At 34.9% G+C, this 27,319-nt stretch overlaps 3 protein-coding genes across 5 annotated transcripts in view; 1 reads left to right on the top strand and 2 right to left on the bottom strand.

The window, feature by feature from the left end:
- The window catches only part of LOC128996215 (store-operated calcium entry regulator STIMATE-like), a 24,274-nt gene extending 1,528 nt beyond the window's left edge, over positions 1-22,746 (top strand). The window contains exons 2-7 of one of the 2 annotated variants that reach the window (XM_054421366.1): positions 1,581-1,722; positions 2,391-2,535; positions 13,940-14,061; positions 14,855-15,051; positions 16,612-16,632; positions 20,535-22,746. In XM_054421366.1, the coding sequence (XP_054277341.1) occupies positions 1,581-1,722; positions 2,391-2,535; positions 13,940-14,061; positions 14,855-15,051; positions 16,612-16,632; positions 20,535-20,735 (828 nt within the window). In that variant the 3' untranslated portion in view covers positions 20,736-22,746. The remainder of the gene's footprint in view (positions 1-1,580; positions 1,723-2,390; positions 2,536-13,939; positions 14,062-14,854; positions 15,052-16,611; positions 16,633-20,534) is intronic. The other variant, XM_054421367.1, reaches the window with a different exon arrangement.
- On the bottom strand, positions 15,364-27,315 carry LOC128996216 (putative lipoyltransferase 2, mitochondrial). 2 transcript variants are annotated; one of them, XM_054421369.1, is made up of 3 exons: positions 27,203-27,315; positions 16,849-16,942; positions 15,364-16,287 (listed from the first exon to the last, which is right to left on the bottom strand). In XM_054421369.1, the coding sequence occupies exons 2-3, from the start codon at positions 16,903-16,905 to the stop codon at positions 15,634-15,636; spliced, it is 711 nt and encodes a 236-aa protein (XP_054277344.1). In that variant the 5' UTR covers positions 16,906-16,942; positions 27,203-27,315; the 3' UTR covers positions 15,364-15,633. The 2 variants fall into 2 exon arrangements, with proteins under 2 accessions (XP_054277344.1, XP_054277343.1); XM_054421368.1 differs by lacking the exon at positions 27,203-27,315 and adding an exon at positions 20,327-20,378.
- LOC128996217 (NADH dehydrogenase [ubiquinone] 1 alpha subcomplex subunit 8-like) lies at positions 26,347-27,319 on the bottom strand. Its single transcript, XM_054421370.1, has one exon. The coding sequence runs from the start codon at positions 27,026-27,028 to the stop codon at positions 26,507-26,509; it is 522 nt and encodes a 173-aa protein (XP_054277345.1). The 5' UTR covers positions 27,029-27,319; the 3' UTR covers positions 26,347-26,506.

Genomic DNA, 27,319 nt, shown 5'->3' with positions numbered 1-27,319 from the left:
TAATCCTCATAAAGTTCAGAACAAAGTGGCTATTTTCAAATATTTATAGGCCTATAATTTATACAATTTCATTGAGCGCGAACTTATTTTTTTTTGAACATTTTCCAAAATATTTTTTTTTTTACCTAAACAATTTTTTTGAAACAAATTTTCCTTATGTTTTATGTATAACTAGCTGTACCCGCGGGCTTTGCCCCGCTTAACTTCATAAGTATTCGCATGGCTCAATCACGTCCTGGTTGAAGTTCGTTCGCTACGCTCACTCACCTTCAAGTTGGAAATCGTTCGCTGCGCTCACTTGTTTTCAGGTTAGCTCGTTCGCTACGCTTACTTGCCTCCAGGTTGATGTTCGTTCGCTACGCTCACTCACCTTTTGGTTGCAAATTAGCTGTTGTCATACATTTAAAAAAGTCATCCCTTTTATTGTTTATAATACAGTACTTTTATAAAGGTTTTTATGTTTTAATATTTAACATTGGAGAATTTAAACGTTGTTAAGTGCACAGGTGTGCTGCGATTGGGGTTTAATACATTTGGACTTATTCAAAAGTAAAATAGTTTTCTGTGCTGCAATCTGTAGAAACACTGTGGCACTATTTCAAATCATGACTAATGCTAATACAGAATGTTGTAGTTATTCAAACGTACAAAACAGTTGGTGAAAGTAAACATCTGCTTTTAAATTATATTTACTAGAGGTCGTCCAGTGGTCGAAACTCGACCAAAAATATTTAATGTTCAGACTTCTTTATTTTCATTCCACACTTTGAATAGAACATGTGATTGGAGTTTCTTCCATTTGTTTTGATTTTCTGTTTATATTTCGTTGTTATTTCGTCACCAGCATGACAACTCATAATATCCATGTTAAATTTTTCAAAATTTTAAATTCATTTTTTGTGCTTATATTTGAGCCTATTTTAATTTATAAAGGGATTCTGCACACCTACAGGAAAATAGCTTTCTAACAGTATGCGTAGATTTTCCCTTTGATGCACACAAGCTGAGAAAAAAGGTTTTAAAGAAACATGCTTGCCTATTAATATATAGATTTGTAAACATTCTAGATCAAAAAGTCTGACATTGGCCCACTTAAAACCCTCTAGGGGCAGAGCCCTTTTGACGGATCTGCACCAAACTTCACTCGAACCATCCTTGAAAGATGCCTAATAATGCCTGAAAGTTTCATTACAATCTGTCGAGCGGTTTCGGAGTCCATAACGTATATACACATATATATACATACATAGTTCCTCTTTTATAGATATAGATATTGAAGCCCATGATTTTCCAAACAAAATGGTATATAGAACAGTAGAATTAACATTGTTTTAAGCTTCTCAGATCCGTTTTAATAAAACCTTGCAAATGCGCCAAAAATAGGCGGACATTAAGGCCTAAACTATGGACACTCGGAGGGTTAGTCGTAATCATGTAAAATTTGGACAGTACCGTAAGTCAATAAAGTATGTTCTTTCCAATTATGTAGTTATTTTTGGTCTCCAGTAAAAAAATCCCTCTAAAAAAAAGTGGCCTCCAGATAATACTAAAGTAACTTACCTTTTAATTCCTTTTTTCAGACGAGTATCAACACATTAAGCCTCTCCAATGATGAAGATGTCCTTGGAAATGATGAACATTGTTCCAAAGGGGCTCTAACAGGGATTTTTGGATGGCTTTTACAGTTCATTTTAGCAGCTCTTGCCTTTACCTGCCTTATCGGTAAGCCAAACACGAAACAACCTAAGCAATTTAACTAATATAGGCCTACTGTTAGCAGTTTAAAGAGCTTCCTCTGAATTAAGTAGGCTAGAGATCCCAGTTATTGATACTAAAATCATTATTGTTCATGAAATACTTTTATTTGTTAAGCTATTCCTTACATAATATAATGTAAAAATGGTGCACACCATACAACAAATAAATAAACTACTAAGTATCAAAAACAATACAGTGACTTAACTTATTGCTAAAATTAGTCTAACCATGGGCTGGACCATTGGACACTTTGGACACACCGGTCATCCATTATCAGGCACAAAATAGAGATTGATAGAAGTTAAAAAGCGTTCAAAGAGCAGGAAATGGTTCTGAGTGCGAGTAACATTAGGTTTTGCTATTCATGTACAACTAACTCATGTGCAGTATTACTTTAACTAACTAGGCCTATAACAACTTTTAGAATCAATGACACATTATTTCTTATTCATATGTTGTACATTACAACCTAATTTATTCTTGCTGACAAACATTAACCTAATCCTAGTTTGGAATGAATTAAACAGAAATCCATTCAACTCTAATTTAAATAGTTTGTATCTCAAACCCTGTTGTTTACAAATATTGTCTTTGCAAATTGTGTTGAAATTTTTATTGTTTCATCTTTCTAGTGAAGCGTTACTGTGAGCCGAGGTTTGAGAGGAGGCCATGGCGGATATGGTTTTACGACACGTCCAAGCAAGGTTTGGGAGCTTTGTTTATGCACATGTCCAACATATTTCTCTCCGGTCTCTTCCAGGGGGATCCTTGCACTTGGTAGGTATATTTTACTCACTGTATGTTTACATGTTGATGGGGAATACAGATCAGTGACTCTCAAACAGATTAAACTTACTACCTCTGGAACCCTTTATTAGTATTCTAACTTATACATGTACTGGTGCAATTACCTGCTGTTGAGTGATCCTTGTGTCCTTGAAATACCTTGTGACCGGGTTTGATCCTTCTGCAGACAAATATCGTATTCTTTATTTTGTTCATGAGAACACGTTGATTTTTTAAAAAGCATTAATTTTTTTTTATTACAATTTTAATTTAGTCACTCACATGGACAAAACAAGTATAATGACCAAAATCGATCGGTTAAGCGGCAGGTGACACGGGAGTAGAATCCAGACTGACTGATATACACCAGTGTCATTGTTTCTTTCATTCCTTCCCCTAATTTTCATTTTTCATGTTGTTTACAGCTAGTCACATCTAAGCTGGCACTTGACCGATCGATAGAAATTTGCTACTAACCTAGTTCAAAAACACTGCCTGCAGTCGTGCGGGTTGCATCAACTGACCGCGCGGTCCGAGTGAAGGCGCTGGCACTGGGATAAATAAAATAGGAATATCTTAATTCTAAGGAGGTTTAACAATTTGTACTTTTTTAAATGAGTGCAAAAAATTAATAAATAATAATACAGAGCTTACCTGTTTTTTACGAAAAGATTACCTTGACTGAATCTTCAAAGATCGAGTGAGAAGTACTCAACAAACTGTGATTATTAGCCAAATTTAAAGGTGGTGTTGTGTGATGCGACATGGTTCTTTACTTCCGCCCAAATCATCTCGATTGGATTTAAATCCGGATGGTAAGAAGGAAGACGTAGTACACTGTGGCCTTGATTTTCCTTTTCTAGGATGTCGTCTAGGACGTATTTTACATGTCGGGGTTTATGTTCCTGGATGATTCTATAAAGTTATGGTTTTAACATAGACTATTCGTAGGGGATATTTCGCTCAGCGAGCCACTTGATCATGTCTTCTTTTCTGCTATTGGAGTTTGGCGCTTTGTCAATTTGTTTGTTGTGATAATTTGCGTTATCTATTACCAATACCGATCGGGGCTGTATATTTGGTAACAACTAGTTAGTGACTCACTGAATGTAATTTGAATTGTTCATGTTATCATGATAATCGAAAGTTTTCTTCCCTGCTTTCCACATAGCCAAAGCGTTGGGGACAAACCCTTGTTCCCCTCCAGCATGGACAATTATTAACCTTTCCCCCTTAGATACTGGAGTATGCAATACATTTTTCGATCCATCCGACCACATTTTACCCGACACATGATCCGTACATACATAGCTCTCATCCATGTATATAATGGGTCTACCCTCTAATCTGTGTCTTTTTATCGCCTGAAGATAAGTGATTCTTTTTTCTCTAATTTCTGTTTTTTTTAGTCATCATGCGGGGGCACCAACCCCGTGAGTCAGCAGCGGAATGTTGGCAGAAAGGTCTTTACCTGCCTTCCACCCTCCCTCCGCCTACACTGCCTACCCTGCCGCGCCTGGCCCCAAGTGCCAGCTTAGCTGTGACTAGCTGTACTTTTGTTTGTATCCCTCCTTGACTATTTTTATTGCTGTATCTAATGCATAATACTTATATTATTATGCATAATATTTTATACAAAAGATTATAAGGTCTCTCAAAACATTTTGCAGGTCCTGTTTTACGGCCTTGTATATTCCGAATTCCTCAATTGTTCCCATGAATGACCATTTGTTGAATTTATGGAGTACTAGCTGGCCCGACAGACGTCGTCCTGTCCTATGCTTTTATGTCAAATGCTTGTTCATTTTCAAGATCCTCGTTGAAGTTCGTTTGCTACGCTCACTCACCTTTAGGTTGGAGCTCGTTCGCTGTGCTCACTTGCCTTCAGGTTGAAGTTGGTTCGCTACGCTCACTCACCTTTTGGTTGCAAATTAGCTGTTGTCATAAATTTAAAAAATATAATTGTGCTGCACCCTGTTGGTAAACTTATCAACTTTTAATGCTATTTAACATCACAGAATCAAATTGTGTAGTTGAACCAGCTGTTAAGATTCTTTAATTCCATTTAAATATGAGTACTCATAAGGTTAACATGGAAAACTCAAGAGCCACTGGGGCGGAGCCCTATTGACGGATCTGCACCAAACTTCACACAAACCATCCTTGAATAATGCTTAATAATGCCTGAAAGTTTCATTACAATCTGTCGAGCGGTTTTGGAGTCCATAAAGGACAAACATACAAACATACATTGGATTTTATATATATAGATTTCTAAATTCACTCACCTTTAGGTTGGATCTCGTTCGCTGCGCTCACTTGCCTTCAGTTACATTAGACAACAAATATTCGTAAAAAACAAATGGAATAGAAACCTATTTGATAGCTCTCATTTGTTATGCATAGATTTGTTTTTAAAAATTACGTTATCATTACAACAGCTGTTTCCTTAATTTCATTTAATCAAGAAATGACAAACATGGCATGGTAAACAAAATAAAACATTCTTCCATTAGATTAACATGTAAACTGCAAAGGGCCATAGGATGCTTCCCTTAAGGGTTTTTGAAACGGAAACAGGCTATTATGTTATTCTAGTACCTAAGGAATATCCCTGTAAATTCATGCCAATTGGTTCAGTAGCCTAGTTTTCTAGTTATAAACGCTGTAACTAACACAACTTTCTTTTATATATTAAGACTAGCTGTACCCGCGGGCCTTGCCCCGCTTAACTTCATAAGTATTCGCATGGCTCAATCACTTCCTGGTTGAAGTTCGTTCGCTACGCTCACTCACCTTCAGGTTGGAAATCGTTCGCTGCGCTCACTTGTTTTCAGGTTAGCTCGTTCGCTACGCTTACTCGCCTCCAGGTTGATGATCGTTCGCTACGCTCACTCACCTTTTGGTTGCAAATTAGCTGTTGTCATAAATTTTAAAAAAGTCATCCCTTTAATTGTTTATAATACTTTGATAAAGGTTTTTATGTTTTAATATTTAACATTGGAGAATTTAAACGTTGTTCAGTGCACAGGTGTGCTGCGATTGGGGTTTAATACATTTGGACTTATTAAAAAGTAAAATAGTTTTCTGTGCTGCACTCTGTAGAAACACTGTGGCACTATTTCAAATCACGACTAATGCTAATACAGAATGTTGTGATTATTCAAACCTACAAAACACAGTTGGTGAAAGTAAACATCTGCTTTTAAATTATTTATTTGTAAACATTGTAGATCAAAAAGTCTGACATTGGCCCACTTAAACCTTCTAAACCTTTTAACCCCTTCGCTTAAACTTATTTTTACACCTAACCGGGCCAAAAAAATGAATTATTTCTGTGTAATTTTACACAATTTACAATATTTTTACCTGCACTCAGAATTTTGTATTTGTATATCAAATACTGTTATTTTTCTAATCAGAATTGAATTTAGATTAAAAAAAACAAACATTTTATTGGTTACAAGTATTTTTATTATTTTTTTATACCATATAATACAAAAAAAAAATTTTTAAATTTTTTTTATTTTTGCCTTTTTTAAAAATTTTTGACTATAAAAGTTAAAAATAATCTTACTGTTCTGCCTTAAAATACTGATTGACATGTTGTAGACTCAAAAAGATATCAAGCAAAGTTCAACTTAGTATGATATGTCTTGAAACATTCGGGTAGGTGAAGCGCAACAAGGCACATTTCGCACTCCCACCGACTGTCACTACGCTTCCCTTGTGCACTACAAACTTTACAGCGTCTTGATGGGTTTTGCTTTACTTCATTAGGTGGGATTTGTCTTGGGAAATGACCCCAAGAAGCTGCTTGAAGCCGTAGAGGGGTTTCAGATGTTGATGGCCGCCCTCTTCGTTTGTAGGCCGGTAGTTGTCTGGTCTGGAACACTTGCTCCGTAAATTTACTTTTGAATTCAGCAAATCCTATCTTCTTCTGGGTGATTTTTTTAAAAACAACATAAGAGTTGAAGAGAGCTATGTCCAAAATGTAAAAAAAAATCTTCTTATACCCTTTACCCTTTCCTCATCGTAGGAAAAGAAGCGAGCTGTTGGTCTTCTCGGTCGATACCGCCCATCGAGCTGTTGTAATAGAGGATGGGTTCAGGCTTGGTAATCACCTCACCGCTGACTCTGTCTCTCTTTCCAGTTGTTTTTTTTGTCTCCCTTACTGTGGAAAGTAGACAAGACACACACTTCTTTCTTGTCCTGCCATCTAAGGGCCATCATGTCGTGGCTAAACGCAACTTCATACTCACCGACATCAAGTTTTCCACTTTTGAAGCTGTCAGGCATATTTGTCCTCCAAGAGTTCACCGTGCCGATCACATTGAAACCAATATGTTTCAATCTATAGTAGAGGAGAGGTGAGGAATACCAGTTGTCAATTGTGAGGGTATGACCATTACCGGAACATTCCTTGACCATTTCAATGACTATGGCCTCGCTCACCAAAAGTTTATCATCCTCAGCAGTGTCTCCACCCCCTTCTTCCACTGTTTCGCCTTGTTTCACTTCAGCACCGGTGTATATTTTAAATTTTGTACAGTATCCACTGCTTGACTCACATTTGTAAAATTTGATTCCGAACCTGGCTCTTTTCTTGGGGTTGAATTGCACATACCCCAACCTCCCACGAAATTTCATCAAGCTTTCATCTACTGCAATGTTTTCATCGGCCAAATATAACCGTGAAAACTTTTGATTCATGTAATCAATGACATACCTCAGTTTCCACATTTTGTCATTCTGAGGCTTATTTTTATTATCACAAATATGGAACATTGTTGATAAGAGCAAAAACCTACGAAAAGGCATAACTTTTCGAAAAAACGGAGTCTCAGTAGTAGCAGTAGGGGCCCAATACGATTGAATGGTCCTTTTCTTCACAAGTGACATCAAAACACATAGACTGTAAAAACATGCCATTTCATCAGGAGTTGTTTCAAACCATTCAGAGAGTAACTGTTTATCTTTACCACTTGCATTATTTTTTTCAATTGTCTCTTCGGCGTATTTGTTCGTTTCTGTAGAAACATGTTGCCAAAAATCATCCTCGACAAACGCGTTGAATACTTCAACTTCAGATGGAGAAGGGCCTAAATTTCTTGCTAAGCTTGCCCTGACACCAGGACAGCCTGTAAAAGGTATTTTGAAAATACTATTGTCTTCTATGGTGTTGGTCCATTTCCAACCTTGTTTTTTCTTTTTCTTAGCTGTTTTAGGTTGGCCCTTAGACCGTTTAGTAGGCTTAGGTAGCACTAAACTAGGATTTTTTCCTTTAGGCCTACCTCGTTTACTTCCCCTTCCCCTTGATCTACCAATAGTTGCACCTCTACTATACTCAGGTACTTGACAAGGAATGGTTTCAATAAAACTAGGGTCATCAGCCTCAGCCTCCTCACTGGGTGTAGGAGATAGTGCAGGTGCAATTACCCTACCTCGGTAAATTTTTTCCATAAATCCAACAGGGTTTTCATCATCAGAACTTTGCTGTTCATAGGACACAGGACTAGGCCTATAAGGCACATTTTGAGGGGACATAGGTCGGGCATAACTACAGGAGGGCTGGTCATGCAAACAATCATTATTTACAGGCTTAGGCCTAACATGCAGGTCATGCAAACAATCACTATTTATAACAGGCCTAGGGCTAGCATGCTCTGTCACACCATTATCAGCTAAATCTTGAGGTTCACAGTCAGCAATACTTATACTATTGCATGCTTCACTTACGTGTTCATTGTTTATTTCTAATAATTCATCATCACTCTCAAGCCTTTCTTCAAATAAATAACAATCACTGTCTGAGTCACTGTCACCTTCAATTAGTTTGGCAATTTCACTTTCGTCCAATTCCCTTCCACACTCATCAACAAATAAAAAGTTACTCATCTTATTTATTTTATAAAACAACTATTTGCAAACGAAAAATAGAATTCAACATAATATAAATACTGTTGTGAAATGACGATGTAAACATAAACAAACAAGGCAGACAGCTGCCAAGACAACGTTCCCAACGTCAGCTGGTAAATCGTAATTTTCAATTGATTGTTTTTGCCGATTGGGCAGGCTGTGGATGACGAAAATACAACCAAATGAAAGCCTGAAGCTTGCAGAACAATAAGCATATGCGATCTGTTGGATTTTTTGGGAACTAACTCGGCAAATATTGGTTTTAATGGCGGACGGCGATTCGCCGTCGCTTCACACAATGGCTCGCGGGAGCACGACGGCGAATCGCCGTCGCTTTAAGCGAAGGGGCTTCTACGATCTTTTAATCTCTTTCCTTCAAATAATCAACCAACTCGCAATAACTCCTGTATAGATAACATAATTGTCAATTTTAATAGGAATCTGTTTGACATCACATTGGGAGATCACTGTTTTTCTGATCATGTACCACTTTTATTTAATATGTATTCTGCTACCAACTCTCTCAGAAGTAAAATACAACCTGGCAGTACATATATTAGATTACAAAAAAATTAAAATGTTGACTTATTTAAATATAATTTAGAAAAACAAAATTGGCAAATGATTGATGATTTTAAACAAAATAAAATTAATGTTCAGACGTTATTTGATGATTTTTTTAAGAAGTATGTTAATTTATGGCATTTTTGTTCTCCTTTGATTAAAGTAACTGATAAGGTTGCATGTAAAAAATCCAAAATTATTAATTGGTATACTCCTTCATTAGCAGAAACAAAAAGTAAAATGTTAACTCTGTACACAATTTATAAGAATATGCTTAAGCAAGGTTCAGAGCACTGTCAGGCTGCTTATAATGTTTATTTGCAACAAAAAAGATTATATCAAAGGGAACTTCTGCAAGCTAAAAAAAATGCTGTAGAGCAGTATATAAGCAATGCCTCAAATTCCTGCAAGGCTGCATGGAAAGTTATAAGCAGTGAGTTTTCTCCAACTCACAGTTCTGATGTCAATTTAGATCCGGATGAATTTAACAATTTCTTTATAGACTCAATAAATCAGTTAAGCAAAGGAACTAATCTCGGTCCCAATAATCCAGTAGAACTCTTGAGTAGTATTCCAAAAAACACAACAATGTTCACATGGTCAGAAATTTCCTCAACTGATGTAATACAAGTAGTATCTAAATTCTCCAACTCTAATTCAATGGATTATTATTGGCTGTCTAACACAATACTGAAACAAACCATCCATATAATAAGTGAGCCACTTGCTTTTATTTTTAACAAATGTATGTCAGAAGGATACTTTTCCTCATTGCTCAAAATATCTAAAGTGATTCCAGTTTTTAAAAAAGGAGATAAAAATTTACATCAAAATTACAGACCTATCTCTATTATTCCGATATTCTCTAAAATATTTGAATCTCTAATGTACAATCAACTTAGTTATTTTTTCGAGTCCCAACATTTATTTTCTGAATGCCAGCATGGTTTCCGTCCTGGTAAGTCTACCACCTCGGCAGTACTTAACTTAACAGATTTATCACTAAATGCATTTGAAAATAAGGAGTCGGTTTCGCTAGTTTTGTGTGATCTCAGTAAAGCTTTTGATAGTGTTCCTTTTGATGTATTACTACGTAAATTATCATATTATGGCATTGAAGATGGCACAATAAAAATTATTCAATCATATTTGTATGACAGAAAACAGTATGTATCAGTTAAAAATAAATGTTCTGCTATGAAACCTGTAGAGACCGGTGTCCCTCAGGGTTCTGTTTTAGGCCCTTTCTTTTTCTTAGTATACATAAACGACTTGTCTCAAAATCTCAATATCCATTCAATAATTTATGCTGATGACACCACTTTACTAGCCAGTCACAAAAACTTAGAGTACCTGAAACAGGTCACTGCAGAAGCTGAGGAACAGGCTCTTGCTTGGTTTTCTTCAAATGAGCTACATTCTAATCTTGAAAAGACACAATATTTGACATTGAGTCTCAAGCAGGAAATTAGTCTAGATTCTGTCAAGCTTTTAGGATTTCACATTGATTCAAAATTAAGTTGGTCAAATCATATTGAGGCGGTTTGCAAAAAGTTATCAAGAGTAGATTGCTTATTATGGAAATTAAAAAAATTTGTTAACCAAGAATATTTGAGACTATCGTACTTTGGTCTGTTTCAGTCCCACATACTCTATGGCATTCTAGTTTGGGGACATTCCCCTCATGTAGCTGATATTTTGACGATTCAAAAAAAGGCAGTTCGTAATATTGCTAATTCAAGATCCCTATCTCATTGTAAACCTCTTTTCATACAATTAAAAATTCCAACAGTCATTAATTTGTACATTTTTCAAGTTTTACTCTACACCAAGTCAAACTTGCATTCTTTCCCCCTTAGATCTGACACTCATCAGTACAATACTAGGGGTGGAGGCAAGCTCAGCATGAAACCTCATAGACTGGCTAAAACGGGTGACTCTTTCAAAATTAACTCAATTCGCTTTTTTAATAAACTACCTGATAGTGCAAAATTTGTTGATTTCAATATTTTCAAAAATAGAATTTATAATTGGCTAATTCAAAATCCTTTCTACAGCATAAGTGACTTTATAAAGTGTAATTTTGATGTAAATTTTAATTAAAATAAGCTATTATACCTAATTAATTGTACTTTTTATATTATTTGGATGTATCAGAAACTTGATTGTATTTGGATGATTATTTTGTAATGTATATGACGTGTCCTATTTCTTTGTAAAAAGATCAATGGAATAAATGATTCTTATTCTTATTCTTAAAACCCTCTGGGGCAGAGCCCTTTTGACGGATCTGCACCAAACTTCACTCGAACCATCCTTGAAAGATGCTTAATAATGCCTGAAAGTTTCATTACAATCTGTCGAGCGGTTTCGGAGTCCATAACGTATATATACACACACACACACACATACATACATAGTTCCTCTTTTATTATATATTAAGATATTAGTTTAGATGTGGTTATTATCAATAAAATGGTTGGCATAGGCTATGCTGATTTTCGTTTTGACGGTTTAGGTAAATGTTCCTTAAATCTTATGTTAAACTAGCAGAGTACCCGTCCTTCGTACGGGGTTGGCATATAAGTATCAAATGCTTATAGCAGTTATGAGTGAGGAGATGGTTTAAGAAATTTCGGTTCTTTTTGAAGTTCGTTCGCTACGCTCACTCACCTTTAGGTTGGAGCTCGTTCGCTGCGCTCACTTTCCTTCAGGTTAGCTCGTTCGCTACGCTCACTTGCCTTCAGGTTAGCTCGTTCGCTACGCTCACTCGCCTCCAGGTTGAAGTTCGTTCGCTACGCTCACTCACCTTTTGCTGTTGTCATAAATGTAAAAGAAATAATAGTGCTAGTGCTGCACCCTGTTGGTAATCCTTGTAACTTTTAATGCTATTGAACATCATAGAACATAACCAACTTGTTTAATTGAAACAGCTGTTAAGATTCATTAATTCCATTTCTCATAAGGTTAACATGGGAAACTCCAGAGCCGAAGGATTTTTTGGGATAAAAATATGCCTATATGTTAATCGGGAATGTGAGCTATCATCATGCCAAATTTCAGCCCGATCCGACCAGTAGTTTTTGAGATTAGCTCATACAAACACACACACAGACACCACCTCTTCTTTATAATAGTATCTTTATAATAATAATAATAGATGGCCTTGCAATATGTCCTGTATATATAAATCTAGGGCAATTGTTGCATTTCAGTTTCTATATTCCAGTTTTATGTTTAAATTGTTTTGAGGCTTACCTATCGTTAAGAATGCTGCCTAGTTTGTTGGGTGTTTTGTATTGTTATTTTTTAATATTTAATTATTAATTACATTATTTAGTGGGACCCCGTATTTTATAAGCATATTTTCTTTCATTATCTGATTTTTAATGCAACCTAATCTCAGAACTATTACAGACTGGGGCTACAATCAAAAATATTCCAAATGTACAATCAAGATACATTGTCCGGTTTAAAAAAAACCGAACAAAAGACTAAATACCACACGTTAAAACAAGTAGCGGCACACATAAGGAAAAAGCTGACTGATAACAATGCCATAATCACAAAAACAGATAAGAGAAATTTCATCGTCATCCTTAAGATACCCTCAAAGATTATTCAACTAAGGTCCGACAATTCTTTGAGGAAAATGATATTCATAGAGTTTACAATGACCCTACTCAAAGATTTACCAAACAATTGAATAAAACCATTAACCATAGACAAAAAGAATTAAATATAGACCGTCAGCTGTGCTGCGGTTACCATACGTTCTGGTGCACACCGCTTGGAGCGCCATGTAGTTACGGCATACACGCTACGTAAACTACAGCTGTGTGCGCCGGAACCTATGGTAACCGCAGCACGGCTGACAGTATATTTTCAATTCTTTTTGTCTATGCATTAACTCAAGTAGACACTTACTTTCTAACACAGAAATTAAATCAGTGAAAGTAACAAACCCACAAGCTCCCATTTTCAGAGGATTGCCTAAAATCCTCAAGCCTGACCTCTATTAAATGTCACTCCTTCACTGGCCTACAAAATAGCTAAAAAACAAGACGGATAAAACAGAAATAATGTGGTCTGAGAAAACAGTCAGATTAGGGGTAGGAATGCAAAGGAAACAATGACACCGGCGTGCAGCCTGTCTAGACTCTACTTACGTGTCGCCCGTCGCTTAACCGATTGTTTTAATAGTTATGGTCATTTTTACATGTTTCGTGCATGTGTGTGACTAAATGTATTGTAAAAAATGATTTAATGATTTTTAAGAAATCAACGAGTTTCCAAGATTGAAATAAAGATGACGACGTTTGCCTAAAGATTATCCCGTGAGGATCGAAACTGCTCGCTTTTCAAGGTAAAGACTTGTGACTTATCACTTGCAGGGACTTGCCAGCAGGGGATTGCACCAGTACACATATTATTCAGTGGTTAGGAGGCTTAATTCATACAAAATTTTATTTTTTGTTGAAGATTACATGATCTAGAAAACCAGTACCTAACGTATGTCCATCAACTCATGCTGTAGGCTACAGGCTGTATCTAGTGTGGACCCCCAAGTAGAAGAATGTTACCAGATAGCTGTTGTTGTACAGCAAGTTATTTTATTCTCTACACCAATGCCATTTTGTATATTGTCTTCCAAATGCTTTTAAGGGAAAGCAGTTCAATCTTAAATTTTTGTAGGATTGAATCAGACATATTCGTAAAATCATACGAGACACTGGCCTCTAGGATATTCCAGCCTATTAATTCTTTCCATTAACTGTGTTTTCCCAATATATTTTCACTTATGCTTGATTGTTAAATTTTGGCATTTTTCTCACAAATTTTTATTGGACAGACTTCATACAGACTCACTCATATTTTGTACGATTCTATTGATTGTAATTTTTTGCAGGTATATCATAAACTTCCTCCTAGATTCCTCAATCGGTTTGCTGCTGATTTACATTGGAATCCGTTTAACACAATTTGTAGCCAAAGTGAAACAGTGGGATTCCATCAACTTTGGAGAATACGGTATGACCAGCCGTTTCCTTAATCAGTACCATTTTAAAAGCTCAAAGATTTTTGAAATATCATACGGTTGAAAGGTTAATAAATGTAATATGCAAATAAGCACTTGGGTTCAACTGTGATAAACAATTAAGCAGAGCACAATAAGGACCATGAAACTGGACTGAAAATGGGCAAAGTTCCGCAGAGAACGTACAATATATTATCAATAAATATTAGTTCAATGAAGATATCAATTTAAATATTGGCATTCAATCAATATAACTATTAAATGTAGGCTAATTATTAATTTTTGTTAATGCTCTTTTAAAGTAGAGAAAAAACCTGTCATTCTTTTACTGTGTGCTGTGGTACGTAAGGTTAGGTAAGTTTAGTTTATGAAACTTAAGAAAAAAGACGGACAGTACAAATATAAATTGACGTCTCAGTAAATAAATCTCTTTAACAAATAATTGCACTGTAAACCAACTTTTGTTTTTAATGTTACCTTGTTTATTATTATCAAACTGAACTAACCTAACCTAATACAGTATCCGCAACTAATGTGACAAGTCTTTTTGAAAAACATCGCAAAAACTATATCTGTACTATATAAATATCAAACAAATTTCATTCAATAATAGGTTATATTATTGGTTCTCTTCGGAACTTTGAGATTTTTATTACTGCACTGGTGTTACCTACTCATTGAGCAGCATTTGCCAGTGTTGACAGATTATCCAGAGAAAATTGGTCTTTATTTATTAGGCCTAATCTGTTTCCGTACATCCATGTCACAGAATGTGTTTTTCCTTAGGAATGCCACCCTCCACCAACGCTTGGCTGTCCCAGTGCTGTCTTTACATCCTGCTCATGTTTCTGGTCAAAGTGATCATCACAGTGCTCATACAGTTCCAGTTCTGGGACAAAGTGCGCGAGCTCATTCTCTATCCGTTTCCCAACCAAGACGTAGAACTGGCAGTGGTAATGCTGATTATACCTCTCTTTGTCAATGTAAGTAGACAAACGTACTGGTGTTTAACTTTACTGATGTATTCTAGTGTGAGGTGGTTCCTCCTAGTATTAGTGAGTTCAAAGTTTATTTGCTAGAACCAACTAGGAATAAATTAGAGATAGGAGGGTACCCGAGCGCTAATCACACATTTTATTAGAGTTCAAAACTTGTTTTCGAGGCAATACGAATAATGCAATACCCTTCTACTTTCAAAGATTATGTTTTGTTTGAGACAGTTATTAGGTAAATAAAACTACTAATTCATGATACAATTTTTTACTGTAGGTAGATCCATACCATGAAGTAGTGATTTACCAACCTCGATCAGATGATGATTATTACTTAAAGTACCCTTGGCTATTTTAAATCCATTTTACAAGTCTCTTGTTTATAATATGACATCTGACAGTTTTTAAACATTCAACTGAAGGATCAGCTGTTATTCAATTACAATTCACATAACCGTTATAAAGCATGTTAGGGTACGGTACAACATTTCTGAGGTACAACGTGGAAAAATATAATTTGTTGAACATAAAAGAAACTATTTTAATATCAATACAAAATATTAGTTCAAAATATCAATGTATACTTTTCAGTAGAATTTCTACATTAGTATAATCTTGTAAACTTCCAAGTGAGCAGTTAAAACCTTTAGCGAAGCAGTCTATTAGTTGTGGTAAAACGTCGCCTGGAGTTATTTTTTCACCGAGTTCCTCTGATATTGAGGTAACACCTTTACCCTCGATTCCACAGGGGACGATGTGAGTGAACCATTCGAGTTCTGTGGAGCAGTTGAGCGCAAACCCGTGAGTCGTGACGTAACGACTACCGTGGATACCGATAGCACAAATCTTCTTATCACCGACCCAAACTCCCGTGTGAGGAGACGTTTCTGCTTTCAGCCCGTACTGCCGACAAATGTCTATAACGACATTCTCTATGTTCGAAACATACCATTTAACACTCGGTTTGAATATTTTCAAATTTATTATTGGATACACCACTAGTTGTCCCGGCCCGTGGAACGTTATGAGTCCTCCTCTGTCTGTTTTGTAAAATTCTGCACCGAGCTGTTTTAGTTTTTCCTCGTCCCTCTCTGTGTACTGTTTAGTTCTGAGGCCAACAGTGTAGACTGGGTCGTGCTCCACCAAGAGAACTGTTCCACTTGGGGTTTTGTCTTCTGATATGAGTGTTTTTATATGAGCTGCTACACTGTTTTGAATACTCAGTGCCTGAAAAAAAAACTGATATCAGTGGAAGAGAACTTGATAAGAATAGTATAGTATAAAATTGCTTGTGATTAGTCTACAAGTTATAAGATAATACTTATTTTTATATATGTGTTTTTTTATTGTATTTCCCATATAGAAAATTACCATAGGCTTCATGTAGTGATGTGTCGATACCAATACTCCCCTTTAGATAGGATTTAGGCTTATTCCAATTCAATGTCATACTATGAAATGTCTGAATGTGATTGTATTACCTTCTTTTAGTCAAATTATTATTCCTGTCATTATTAATAAATCTATTGATTTTTTCTCTGTTTTCTCAAGCCCCTAGGACTCCCCTCCCAGGTAAGCTAGCTCTTGTATTCACAATGAGAGTTTCACACCTATTATTTTTATAAGAAGGAATACAATTGAAAAAATGTTACAAAACTAGCATTTAAGTTGCTTAAAGTCATGTTTATTTTGGCTAAGGGAATTCATGCAGGGTTTCAGTCCAAATTTGTAGAGTTTTTATCATTTAGTTGTGAGATTCCATTGATTAGGTATGATGAACTTATTTACCTCTTTGTAACTGCGTCGACCCAGATTCCAAAGGCTGAGATGGGGTAAAATAGTCATTCTTATACCGTTTTAAGTGCTGTTATTAGGTTGAAACCTGTAAAAAATTAATTTAAAATCCATAGATTCATTATTTACTCAAACCAAATTAATTAATTACTATAAAAGAATTCAAAGATGTTGAATGATTTCATTTGATTGTAGGCGTATATCCTTACAAAATTACAAATGTGTTAAAACTTGAGCAGGAAAATATACAGAAAATTTTAAAAATGAAGGTAACTACCACCAAGTTGATACGTCCAACTTCAAAACACAAATCAAGTATACAGAGAGAAGTAAGATTTTCTCTACCGTGGTTATGTTTGGTTCAGATTTCTGATTGTTCAAAATACCTCCTACATATGATTCATATTTACATATTCATACATATGAAGTTCATTTGTACATTTCATGTACAAATTCATACATATGAAGTTTTTTTACCAGAGAGGAAGTAAGAGCAAATAAATTGACCCAGACATGTATAGACCATGCGTTCCTTAGAGCTAAGAGAGCAAAGGTCAGCTCAGATATCGTACAGGTCAAGATATCAGACCACTACACCTGTGTGATCAACGTTCAGACTGACCATTACTGTCCAGCCACTCAGAGGAAAAATAAATCAGCAAATATTGATATAGCTTTACTAAAACAGGCACTAGGACAAATGGAATGGCAGTCAATTAATACTTTAAATAATCCAAATGATATTTACAACCGTATATTATTAAATTTCAAAGAAGCCTATGAAATTAGTTCAGTTTGTAAAATAAAAATACAAAAGCAAACAAAGAAGCCATGGATGAGTTTAAAAATAGTTAACATGATTAAAAAAAGAGACAAACTTTTCAGAACACATAAAGCCTACCCAAATATAACTAAACATAGAGTTGATTATAAAATTGCTAGAAACCAGGTAGTTGCAGAAATTAATAAAGCTAAAAGAAATTATTACTATTGTTTGTTCCAAAGAAGTAGAAACGATATGAAAGTGACTTGGAATAATATAAATACAATTTTGGGAAAAAATAAAACAAAAAATATAGATGAGGTCGTAGAGAAATATTTATTGGATAAGAACAACAAAATAGAAACAGTGTGCAATTCCTTTGGAGAACAATTCACAGAATGTGTATATGCATCTTTACATGACTGTCAGATAATTGTGTCACAATATAAGGAGCAAAATAAATGTAAGGAGACTCTAACCATACCAGACCTGGATAAGGAAAATTTTAATATATTAGTACAATCTATGAAGAAAAAGGGACCTGGTTTAGATAATATACGCATGCAGGACATAAAAAACAATTCTGATTTACTGTCTGAACCCATAATAAGACTGATAAATACTTCAATTAAAAAATCTTGCGTTCCAGAACTGTTAAAAACTGCAGTAATTAGACCAATTTATAAAGCAGGAAGTCATGAGAGCTATTTGAATTATCGTCCAATATCTATTTTACCAGCTATTAGTAAGTTAATGGAGCGATATATTGCAAATAATTTGATTGACCATTTAGAAAGGAATAGTATTATTAGCAAACAGCAATATGCATATCAGAGGAAGAAAGGAACAAACGAGCTACTTTTAGATTTTACAGATTATATAAATGAACAGCTTAGTGAAGGAAAACAGGTTTTAGTAATATTTATAGACTTTAGTAAGGCATTTGATACTTTAAAGCATGAGACAATTGCAATGGCTCTGGACACAGCAGGAGTAAGAGGGCAAATTAAAGACTGGTTTTTAAGTTATTTAATGGATAGAAAATGTAAGGTTAGAATTAAGAGTACATATGGAGAGGAAAAAATCTTAAGGTATGGGGTACCCCAAGGTAGTATATTAGGGCCATTGATATACTTGTTGTATGTTAATTCACTTCCTGAAATATTAAAATTTAGTAGAATATATATGTATGCAGATGACACTGCGCTTGTATTATCCCACAAAAACATTCAGGAAGCTACCGAAAAAATGCAAATAGATTTCTTAAGTTTAACCATGTGGTGCCACGACAATGGTCTAGCTATAAATGGAGATAAATCAAAGTTGATGCACATACATTCACCGTCATACAAATGCTCAGAAATAAATGTGAAATTCCATTGTCATGACTGCTTACACAATAAACAATTTGAAAATGCTGCATGTGGGTGCCTACCATTACAGAATGTAGTGAATTACAAATATTTAGGTATAACAATTGACCACAATATGAAATGGGATTTACAAATTAAGACAGTAACAAACAGGCTACGAGTTTGTGCAGCAAAATTTTTCTATTTAAAAGATTTTTTACCTTTTACAACAATGAAAATCATATATTCAGGCATATGTGAGTCAGTGATTAGATATGGCTTAAGATCATGGGGATCAGCATCACCCACAGCCATAAATCAAATAAAAACTGTGCAAAATAGAATCATAAAAACTATGACAAAGCTTGACTCTACTGTTTTGTCAGAAAACCCTCTGCTCGGATATAGGATAGTTGAGGTATTACCAGTGGATGTATTATTTGAGTATATAATTTTACTTGATTACTATTTCTCAAATGAATTTAAAGTAAAAAATGACCATAGATACAATTCACGCAAACAGTTTTATATTGTTCCTAAGACCACAAACAAATTTTCAAAAAGAGTTAGAAAATTTCTAGTTCCAACGTTTTTTAATAGATTGCCAACTGAAATAGAAAATATAACTAGTTTTAGAGTCTTGAAATCTAGGCTTAAGCATTGTTATCTCAATAAATTCATTTAAACATTGTTTATTACATTACTTTCTTTTTATATTATTGTTAAAGTTAAAATCATTTAATGCACGTTATTTATTTTAGTATTGTCATCTCAAGGAATCCATTAAAACTGGTTTAATATTGTTGTTATTATAAATTATTTAATTATTTATTTAGTTATGTATTGTTGTATTGTTAAAAAAATTATTTCATTATATTATTGTTAAAGTTGAGAAGTATTTAATGCATGTTATTTATTTTTATATATTTTATTTATTTAAGATAATTGTTTCAAGTGGTTTTTAAAGCAAGCTAGTCTTATATAGAAAGGTAGAGAATAAGTCAAAACAACAAATAGCAGATCTTGACAAGAAACAAGGAAAACCAGAGTGTAATATGGAGAAGACTGACCAAGGGACAAAGTACATTGTTATCTAGAACAAGTTTATCTCTATGAGCTGCAGACAAGCCAATTTTTCCTGGCTTTTGCAGCAAGCTTTGTTTATGAAATGTTGTAATATTTTTGAGATTTTCCAAATAAATAAAAAAAAAATATATATACTCGTACACCAGCGCTGCTTTGTCTTACACAAGTAGACAACCTATTCAGTTTTTGTCTAGCACTGTTTGTTACATGCATTATTCCTTTATTTGTGGGTATGATAGATCTAATGTAAATTACAAAGCGTTTCACTCACAATGTGTAGTCGTGAGGTGTATCCATTCATTTGTATTAGCCTAACTTATCAGATGTTCTGACGGTAAGTCTGGACTATAATCAGGTCCAGCAACTGTAAATCACATACCACTGCTTAAATTCTATATATTTATTATTTAAGGCATTAAATGCAACAAATTGGTATATTTAGTCCAGATGCAGGTGTATTGAAGTATATTTATTTCCAGGCTTTGATGTTTTGGGTCACGGATGACTTCCTAATGCATCGGTCGGAGACGAAAACCAACCGGTTGGTGCAGAAGACAAAAGTCCGCTATCTGCACACTCGACTGCCTCGAACAGAGTCTGACTCGGACGTCGTGTTGTCAACAGACGAAGACATCATCGGAGACTCAATACAGCATTTGCGTTCATCCATTCTCTCCTGATGCACTTCTTATCAAGTTCGCACCAAATTAGTATTTAAGGGTACTTAAAATAGTCTTATTGTTATGTTTGTGTTTTATATGAGCTTTTATATTTTTATATTTATTCCTACATGCAAGACGAGAGTTTCCATCCTAGGTCGGTTGGCTTTGCTTAGAGTGTGTGGATTTTGCGTGTTAAACAAGTGTTGTTTGTAGTATGAGATTGTGTGTGAAAGAGCTCAAATTTTAAGATATATTTGTAGTAGACCCATGATAGTCCAGAATAAACTAGCGATCGGTAGGTCAGATTTACAAGTAACCATTTGATGTAATGAATTTTAAATCGCTTGTAAATATTTAAAAACTTTCAACAGCAGTACTTCATGTGATGAATAAACATAACTCAGTCTCAGAACATTCACTTTCATAATGTTGTGTTCACCAAATTTAGTTGCAGTTTTAATTTCTAGATTTGCTGCCAATATAGTCTGTATGATTGAACTTGTCTCCTGACTATCCATCTACCTGGAGACTGCCCAATGGGTTAAGGTTCGGATCAGTCCCAGGTAGACAGAGGGTCAGGACACAGGTTCCATCATACAGACTATAGTAACAAGCAGTTAGGTATTGTTGTGATAAATGCTGAAGACCCACAATAAAATTTTATATCATAGGCCTACTGTATTGTTTGGACAGTAAATATGTAAAGGTGTGTAAAACATCACCCTAGTTATAAGTTTTGTCATAACCGACCTCTTAAAACAATAGCGCTAAGATACTATAGAAGTACGGATTTGTTTTCTATACAATACATGTGGGTTTTAAGGTTCCAATAGGCCTACTAGTTTTTAGAATTGATACGGTTTACTCGGTTTTAGATTATCAAGAGACTAGTCCACTACATTTATCAACTAAGAGACTGAAGTTGAATTATAGTTTAGTACTGATCAACTTTACTTTTATGAATTTTGTTGAATACAGTGCCGGATTTAGGGTACTTGCGGCCCTAGGCCAAATTACTCCCCCTGTGGTGAAAATTCCTTGCGATCGTGGAAGTAATAGTGACTATCTCCTATACATCAAGGGGACATCATCATCGACACCCGTGATCCTGGATGAAATCATGGACATCTCTCCTAAACCAAGTCAAAGCCATCATAGTTATCCGGGACCGCAGTAAAATCGTGAACATCTCCCGCGGGCTGCAATCACGGGGACATCATAATTGAAACTTGCGATCGCGGCAAAGTCGTGTTAAAAAACCTCTCCCGTCGACTGCGATCATGACGACTTCATCATTGACACCCCGAGCCGCGGCGAAATCGTTAACAACTCCCGTGAACCGCGATCACAGGGACATCATCATCAACACTCTCAGCCGCGGTGAAATCATGAACATCTGCCGCGGGCCGCAATCATGGGAACATCATCATCGACACTTGCGATCGCGGCAAAGTCGTGTTAAAAACATCTCCCGTGGACTGTGACCATGAGGACTTCATCATTGACACCCACGGCCGTGCCGAAATCGTAAACATCCTCCTCGGTAAGCCACCACGGGGACATCCACATGGACACCCCCAGCCGCGGCGAAATCGTTAACATGACGCCATTGTATTATTCTTAATGAAATTACAAAATAAAGAATGAAAAAAAAAACATCTCCCGTGGGCCGCAATCACGGGGATGCATCATCAACACTCACAGCCGCGGTGAAATCATGAACATCTGCCGCGGACCGCAATCACGGGGACATTATCATCGACACTTGTGACCGCGGCGAAATCGTAAACATCTCCCGCACACGGGCCGCAATCACGGGGACATCATCATTGACAACTCTATACAGCATCTAATTCGTGAACGTCTCCTGCGGGCTGTGATCATAAAGAGACATCCCCGTCACCCACGGCCGCGGCTAAATCGTGAACGTCTCCCGCGGGCCGCAATCACGGGACATCATCACAGGCACCCGAGGCCGCGGCAAAATCGTGAACATCTCCCTCGGTCCGCGGAGACATCATTATGGTCACCTGTGATTTAAAATAAATTATTTGTTATTAATTTTATCTAAAAAATGTTTTTCCCAATCCTCTGCGGCCCCCTTTTGCTTGCGGCCCTAGGCCGCGGCCTAATCGGCCTAGTGGTAAATCCGGCACTGGTTGAATAAAATTCATAAAAGTAATTGACAAAAATTAAAGTAATTCATAAAAGTAAAAGTAATTAATGTTAGTTAACATGTTTATTTCCCCACTAGAGCTTGGATATTTAAGATCTACGTCGCTTATATTAACTGTAACTGCAATTAGGCCTATTACCGTATGTAAAAAAACAAATATTTGCAGTTAGGCCTACAGTTAAAATAAGCGACGTAAATCTTAAATATCCCAGCTCTAGTGGGGAAATAAAAACATGTTAATTAACAAATTGATTAGGGCCTACCTATAATTTGTCTGGCAAAAAATTTAAGTCTTGATCCTTATCAGAGAAAATAATATTTAAAGGTGTTTGATACCGCTTAAAAAGTAGTTACCTACTAAATAAAATAGTAATCATAAATTACAATGGCATATGCTTAGCTAAATTCTTGATTATATGTTCCTAAAAAAACTCCTTAGCAATTTCTCCTGTGTCTGGTTGGGTAAGGGTTCTTAATTGTAAAATCGAGTTTGGTTCTGCTTTTAAGGATCGATAGTGTGTATGTGTGTTACATTACTATGTTAGTGAACAATCAATATTAAATTAGTTTTATAACTGTACTCCATTTTCCAACCCACATATTATGTGACCAAAGAATGTATATTAACAAAATATTTATTTATATTATTTAATGCTTTTGTGATATGATATATTTTTACTTTTTGTGATACTAATATATTCATAATATATTTCATTTTACCTGCTAAATATAACTTATATAAATATTGATTATTTTCAGAACATTCCCAAAGAATATTTATTTTGTATAGGAAAAATATAACTACACACTAAACTATAACTCGTGTCTCACTTTTAAGTTAAAGCAAGCTATTTGTTATTAAATAAAATAGAAGTGTTCTTTACTTACGGGTCAATCTTGTATCATGCTCAATCGTGCTGCACTTTTTTCTGAATTACATTTCGGCACAAAGAAAATATAAGATACTTACTTTTCTTGATTTTCTATAAGAAAGTAAATAAATGTATTGACTTGGAACTTATTCTTTTTAACCATTGTCGTTGTTTCATGTTGACAGGTAAGGTTATTTTATCAAGTGTATTGGAACAAGTTATGCAGAATTTTAGAAGAGGAATAAATTAAAATTTGTGCTTGTTTCAAAAAATTATTACTGAACTCAGTTTCTGAAAATAATACAACCTCCTATTGCATATTATACTACTTAAATGTGTTAACTATTATTAAGTTGATTAGTAATTAAAACATCACTGACATCATCACATTTGTTGGTATTTTAATCCGTTCTAATATAGCTGGTGCCTGTACACTTCCTGTTAAGATACAAATTTAAAACTCACTATTTTATCAATCCATCAATATCTTTCATTGACTGTTGTTCCTGTAAATATTATTAATATAAACGAAATATTAATTTATAAGTAAATGTGCCGGTAAAGGGGTTTTCTTACTTCTCTTGGATCTCGTGCCTTAAACTGTCTTTTAGTAAATTTTCACTATAGGAAGCTTTAATTAAATGTGTACAAAACAATATCAAAGTAAAGCACAGATAGTATTTAAGGTAAACCAATTTTTTTTTCTTATAGCAGTGTATTGCCAAGTTTTCAAACATTTTCAAATAAGCTACTTCCAACAATGACTTTCCTGTTTCTTGTTAACATATTTATTTTCATGAAGATTAAGAAACATTGAATACAATAAAACTGGATTAAACATATATCATATTCAGTCAAACTTTAGGTTGGCCTAAGGGGTCACAATTTTTTATTCATAGATTTAGTTAGTTACCATGTATACTTTCATAAGACTCTTTCATTGATCTTAATTTTCTTTTACAATTTTCCTTAATTCCTTGTGAAGGCTTAGGAATTGGCAGATTATGTAAATCACTATATAAGACCTATAGATGAATATTTAATAAATGGTAGGATATTCTCTTTTGTTGTTACTGATAAAACAAATCATTCCATAAGAAGTTGTCTTAGGTTACCCACCGTGTATTACTAATTTAATTTCAGTCAGTATCCATGGAAGGATAAAATTACTGTAGGTACAGCCTATGATTATTTTAATCTGTTGTGTAAACAAGTTGAAACCAAAGTTTACCCTAGGATTATGTACTGTATTTGATATTCCTAATCTTTTCTATTAGTGAGATTGTGTCTCTAGTTAGAATAAATCAGAATATTAATGTCTCCGACATTGTTAATGTGTGGGAAAAAAAGAAAGTCTCTTTAATAAGAGGGCTACCAGTTTTGCTACAAAAATTATTTTATATTGTTATAAGAACAGATTATTTATTTCAAATCTAGCCGCCTCTGAAATAGTTGTACTGTTGTGGAAAGCCTGTGGGCCGCTAACGTCTATATTTAAAGCCGGGTATTGTTTCCCGGTCCAATGCCCAATCCTTTTCATTAACTGCTGATCTACTGAGTTCACACTTAAGGGGACTAAAGAGCCCAATAATCACGATTAATTTTCTTTACTATTAAAAATATAACTAAAACGTGTTATTGCGGTTTCTCTTCAAAAACCTGATAATTTCATGCAGATTTAAGTCAACATTTACACATTTTATTTACCGTTAGGATTTTTGATCGTTGTGAATAATTAAATGTAAAGCGTTAACCAATTTACAATGAATTAAATTTGAAATTAACATACAAAAGAAACCACAATATTGCACCTTGGATAACCATTGTCTTTTCAGAACGATGGCCTAGTTATTTTAACAGCCTATTTCTCAACTTGTGTCTAAGTTAAAAGGACTTAGAAATGTATAAAGTACCTAAGTTATTTAATTTGAATTTAAATTGCTTTGTAATAATATGTGCAATTAAAATAAAATATGAATATATTATTTACTTAAGTTAAGTTTTTACTACCCTGGTTTTGAACATCCATATAGGGCCTAACGTACATTGCAGTTAGGTTTGATTTAAATAGGTTGTGCTACTAGGACAGACAAAATCATAGTTATAAAATAGGTAACCCATTTTTGTAAGTTAGATACTTGGGCTAACATCTAAAATGTTGACTCAGTAATTGTCAACTGTTGTAAACTTGCATCATGGTACGTTAAATTAGATTTGTTTACAACCTTTTGTTTGTTTTGGGTTAACACTGGTTATGAAAATCATAATCGGTTTGAGAGTCGCCTCATTTGATACATCGGTAGAAGCATCGGTCCACACTTTAACTTAACCCATATGTTTGTGGCATTTAAGAGATTGGGAGCATTTAACGTACATGGTTAAACTTAGAAGATGGAATAATGGACAAGAACAAAGGAAAAATGGCAATAAATAAGTACCATAATGGACTATATTTGTAAAGGTACCAGTAACGAACAAGTATTTAACTAACAGCAGTTGACAGAATAGGCCTAGGCTTAAATAACCTTTTAACAGACTTGCTGTAACTCAAAACTAACTTTTTACATAAAGTTAATTTGGCGACAATGTAATTGGTTTTATTTATAAATGTGCCAAAAAGTTACAATAAGTTAAGCATTCTACTAACAAAAGGAACAACAACTGTTTCAATGTACACTGATAAAATGGACAAAATATTGTTTATATTTCCTTTTCTAAAAACTCTTGAAGATGTTTCATCCTTAAAAAAACATGTTTCTTGATCCATATTTTCCTGGTGGTTTAGGAGAATCTATAGCAATTTTTTCTGGAGTGTCGGCGTACACTCTAACCTCAGCTTCAGGTTTAGGCCTTGGTGAGTCATGAACTTTAACTTCGCAAAAGTAGCCATAGTGTGGTCGTTCCAGATTTAAATTGTCAACCATGCATTTGTCAAATACTTTCTGAGTCTTTCGACATGGTTCGAGCTGATAGTTAGGGCTACTTTTATCAATGCAGTTGTAATAGTTTGTGAATTCTTGAAAACATGAGGTCTTAACCTTCTGGAAAAACTCCAATGAACAATTGGTTACAGCCTTACCTTCGGTTAGGCATTTGCGAATGTCTTTAGTTTCTCCCCTACAAAGCATGAACTCATTATTGACATCTTCACAATATTTACCAAGATGAAATGAGGCAGCCCTTAAGACAACACCACTGACATCTACTTCTTGAACGGTCAAATCTTCATCAGAAGGGATTGTAGTGTTTTTAGTTACCACCATTTTGTTGAAAGGCCAACTAATATAAATTATATAGGCTAAATTGAGTAAAAAAGCGAAAAGGAATATGAATGCAGTTCCCTCTACAATGGAGGTAAAAGGATCACAAAACAACTCGACAGGCTGCAACTGTCACTATATAAATACAATACTGAACACTCAAAAGTTAAGACTTACTTGACATTAGAAGACAATTAAAATGCAAAGAGTGTCACCATCTTAATAATATTGTTTTCGTTTTCATTTCAAGGACAAGTCAAAAATTTATAAAATAGGTTATTTTGCTCAGCTCAG

This window comes from Macrosteles quadrilineatus, unplaced genomic scaffold (assembly GCF_028750875.1).
Source record: "Macrosteles quadrilineatus isolate MER2022 unplaced genomic scaffold, UCM_ALF_1.0 Scaffold_6__1_contigs__length_79288215, whole genome shotgun sequence".
NCBI classification, from domain to species: Eukaryota; Metazoa; Arthropoda; class Insecta; order Hemiptera; family Cicadellidae; genus Macrosteles; species Macrosteles quadrilineatus.
Note: the sequence above shows the minus strand (reverse complement) of the source record. Positions and strands in the feature narration are given on the sequence as shown.